Source organism: Tupaia chinensis, unplaced genomic scaffold (assembly GCF_000334495.1).
Source record: "Tupaia chinensis unplaced genomic scaffold, TupChi_1.0 Scaffold139733_1, whole genome shotgun sequence".
NCBI classification, from domain to species: Eukaryota; Metazoa; Chordata; class Mammalia; order Scandentia; family Tupaiidae; genus Tupaia; species Tupaia belangeri.
This window is the reverse complement of record NW_006199613.1, coordinates 1,217,980-1,221,793: the sequence shown is the minus strand read 5'-3', so window position 1 is coordinate 1,221,793 and position 3,814 is coordinate 1,217,980. Positions and strand designations below refer to the sequence as shown.

General features: G+C 64.2%; 1 protein-coding gene across 1 annotated transcript in view; it reads right to left on the bottom strand.

Moving 5' to 3' along the window:
- Positions 1 to 3,814, bottom strand: part of ABTB2 (ankyrin repeat and BTB domain containing 2) — a gene marked incomplete at its 5' end in the record, with an annotated part of 102,625 nt that overhangs the window by 10,913 nt on the left and 87,898 nt on the right. The window contains 1 exon segment of the mRNA XM_006162102.2: positions 2,844 to 3,009. Within this exon segment, the coding sequence (XP_006162164.2) occupies positions 2,844 to 3,009 (166 nt within the window).

Sequence of the window (3,814 nt, the reverse complement as noted above, 5' to 3'; positions counted from 1 at the left end):
GCTGCCGTGGGCGCTGTGTACTCCATGGTGTCCTCCCCTCACCACGCTGCGGCTGCTCCTTTAGGCTGGGGACCCTCACCACGCTGCGGCTGCTCCTTTAGGGTGGGGACAAGGGTGTCTACCCGGCAGGGCTGTCGTGTGGTGTGACTCCGGGAGTGCTCAGCACTGACGGGACCTGCCACCGTACGCTGTCACCACACCAGCCCAGGCCTGTGCAGGGAATCGCTGCGCGTGATGGGCACTGGCCACGACCACCACACTCCACGGGGAGTTCTTGGGGGCCCTCTGAGAGAGGAAGCCCTGCCTGAGGTCTCAACCAGCAAGAGCAGAACTCAGACCGGCCAGGTCTACGCAGCCATTAAGCCACAGCCTGGGCGTCGGGCAGGACGGAGAAGCCACTAGACAGCCAATCATCGGGGCAGCGCAGGCTTTTCCAGAACCGAGCGGAGGGACCTGGGGGCGAGGTGGTCAGTGCGCAGACAGGCCCGCCTTGCTCGTCCTCGCCTAGAGCTGGCGGGCAGCAATGGCTGCAGTTCACCGCGGAGGTGGGCCGCTGTCACCGGGCCCGGGCACAGACTGGGCAGGCATGGGGAGAAGTCAGCGCAGAACAGCAGAGCCGGCCCGCTCGCCGCTCTCGAGCACGGGGCTGGCTTGTCCCACCCTCTGCGCCAGCTCAGGGCGGACCAGCCATGGCCCCTGCGGAGGAACGCCTGCCCTGCTGTCCCGGTCCTGGTCCTCACCTCAGCACAGGGTGAGGCTGAGCGGAGGAGGCTGGGCGGCAGTTTCGGAGACATGTCACATCGACAGCAGAGCAACAATGACGTCACAGGGGGGAGCAGAGCAGCACCTCCCCAGCATGCCCTGCGTGCCCTGCTGCTCCCAGCTCTCCCTGCCCTCCCTGCACCTCCACACTGGCTCTCACCACCCCGTGGAATGCTCTACTGTTGCTCTCTGCCTAATCCCAGCTGTGCCCCACCCCCAGCTTGGAGCAGCCGAAGCCTTCCCTGGCAGCCCCCGTCCCACCTGGCCTCATGGTCTGCCTGATGCCTCCTTGCCCCTCCAGGTCATGCTGACATGACACCTGAGAAGGCCGTGCCACCCCATGGCTATTCGCCTTTCCCCATGTGACTGTGCGATCTTCCCCACCGTGCGGTTCTGTTCCGTGCACTGCGAGTGCCCCCCAAACACTGCCAGGCACGGAACGGGTAAAGTGCAGTGGCCAGGACCCACAGTCGGAGTGCCGCGCTCTCCCTCCAGTGTGACTTTGGACACAGCAGCCTCTGTGCCTTGGTACGACTACCGTCACCATCCCTAGTCCCAAATCCAACGTGCTCCAAGAAGCTGCCATGGTGGGGTCCACATGCAGCTCACAGTCCAGAGGCTACGACCCGTGGCTGGACGGTGGCCGAGGGGTGGGATATGACGCTCCACAACCTGACCCACGGGCAGGTTCTGCTTCACGTCCAGGCAGAGGTGGGCATCAGGGTGTGGCAGCGGGGCCCTGTCGGGGTGCCGTCTCCGGTTCTCCCTCGCATATGTGCATTCATGGGTGACACGCGTTTCTTTAACGGCCTTAAAAGCCCTGTACGATGGGCCAGCCCTGTGGCCTAGAGGTTAAGGGAGTAGCTCCCACGCCGCCAAACGGGGTTCAATTCCCAGTCTGGGTGGCTTATGTGTGTGCACCCCAAATCCAGACAGGATGGCAGAATGCAGGGAGAGTGCAGCACGGCCACGCCCCAGGGGGTGCTCTGTCTCTCTAGAGAGTGCTTAATGCTCTGGCAATGACACAACTACAAGGCCCCTGCGACATGGGAACCTGGTACAGACTCGCCTCGGGTCACGTGCGCGGCCCAGGATCAGCCCTGGGACCCACCCCAGGAAGCTCGTTACGCATATGCAAATACTCCCCCATCGGAAGCAAACAAAACAAAACCCAGACACCCCAAATCTGAACTGCGTCTGGCCCCGGGCACATTGGCTGGAGGACGGTCATCCTGTGTGACCCGGGGCGCTGTCCACTCTTGAAAAGCTCACGGAAGGGGCATGACAGGGAGCCTGGTGGTGTCAGACCTGCCCCAAGCTAATGGCGCTTTAGCTCCATGGTGGCAAGCACGAACCTTTAGAGGACCCCTTGAAGTTAAGGCTACGTAACTGTTAGCCACCGAGAGCCGGGCATGCCCCGAGGTAGGGCTGGCTGCACGGCCTAGTGGATAGCACAGCCAGAGCCCACATGGCCCATGGCATGGTTTGAGTCCTGGACCAGACGCTTGAGAAACACGCCAGGTACGTGTGGGTGCGTGACCAAAGTCCCCAAAGGAGGGGGAGCAGGAGAAGAGACGGCAGTGTGATCAGGCTCCGTGGGGAGTGTTCCCTCTTTCTCTCTGGTGAGCGCATGTGCCTCTTAGCAGAAAAACACAACAGAACACCTCGAGTGAAATTCTACCTAAACTTGTAAACCCCCAACACTTCTTCTGTTTTCTGCTTCACGCTCCTCAGCGTGACCTCCGCACCTCCTGCCCACCTCCCCTGCCATCTGTCTCTGCCCTAGAACGCTGAGTCCGTGGGGGCGAGGGCTCTGTGGCCTGCTGCGGCCTGAAAGGACACCAGGCTAATGCACTCGCCAGCAGTTCCACCCCCGGCTTGGCCCGGTGGCCCCTCTGGGCTTTTCCCCAGTCTCTTGCCTCCTAGGCAGGGCGGCAGAGCCCAGGTACACAGGCCCCCGACCTGAGGAGGCCTCCTGTCTGCACTCCCGCCGGGCGCGGCTGGCACCACTCCGCAGGCTCACCTAGAGCGGTCAGCGCTCCCGACCCGGCCCCGAGGCCTGGTGGGCTCTTGGGCACTACCTGGTCGTCCATGGTGTTGACCCCGTCGGGTCCCAGGGCCTCGATGGCTTGTGTGACGAGGTCCGTCCTCCCGCAGCTGAGCATGCGAAAACCCAGGTCCTGGTTGAACTTCTCCGTGGCTGCCTGGGCATCTAGCCTCCGCAGGGAGCTGAAACAGCACTCGGGCCTGGCGGGGAGACCGGGGGAGCCTGAGTCCGAGTCAGGGCCCTTCTAGGCTGCCTGCTGACCACGTGTGCCGTGCTGGGCCCGGCAACGCACGGCGAGGGGCGGGGGCGAGCCGGGCTACGCTCAGACTGGCAGAGGTGGCATCTCCACAGACACACTTCGGATGTGCTTGGGGCTGCCCACTGCACCAGCCTGGCAGGGCCTGACCAAGGGGGACGGGCTCCGGCTCGCAGGGAGGCTGCCCCGCGGTGGACAGGCCGTCACTGCGGCGCTACGAAGGCATCCTAGCCAGGCCCAGGAGGACCAAAGAGATGGCGCCTGGCCATGGGAGCCACGAGTACGGCCACAGCTCCAGCCTCAGCCTCCTCACCGAAGGCTAGAAGCTCACGACCAGAGTAGGCTCTGGCGGGTGCCGCGGGCAGGTGCGGGGGGACAAAGGAGATGCAGGCTCTGGAAGGCCGAGGGGCCAGGGGACTTCGGAAGCGCCCCCTCCTACCAGAGGGGGACACTGAAGGCTGGCGCCTCAGAGACCTGGTCCCGCAGGGCAGGTGCCCCAACCCCAGCTTTCATATCCCCGGGGTGGGAGCTCCTCCCTCTCCAAAACTGGCCAAGGCCTGCACCCAGGAAGTGCTCAGGAAGGGGGTGGCAGGGAGAACGGGATGTGGCACTGGCCACCCGAAGGCACGTTCGCTCTGCCTTCCAGGCCAGCGGCTGCAGGGGACGTGGCTGGAAGCAGTTGAAGTCTGGAACAGGCCGCCCCGGGGCCCTGGTGACTAGAAGACACCCTCAGAGCAATGGGGGGCTAT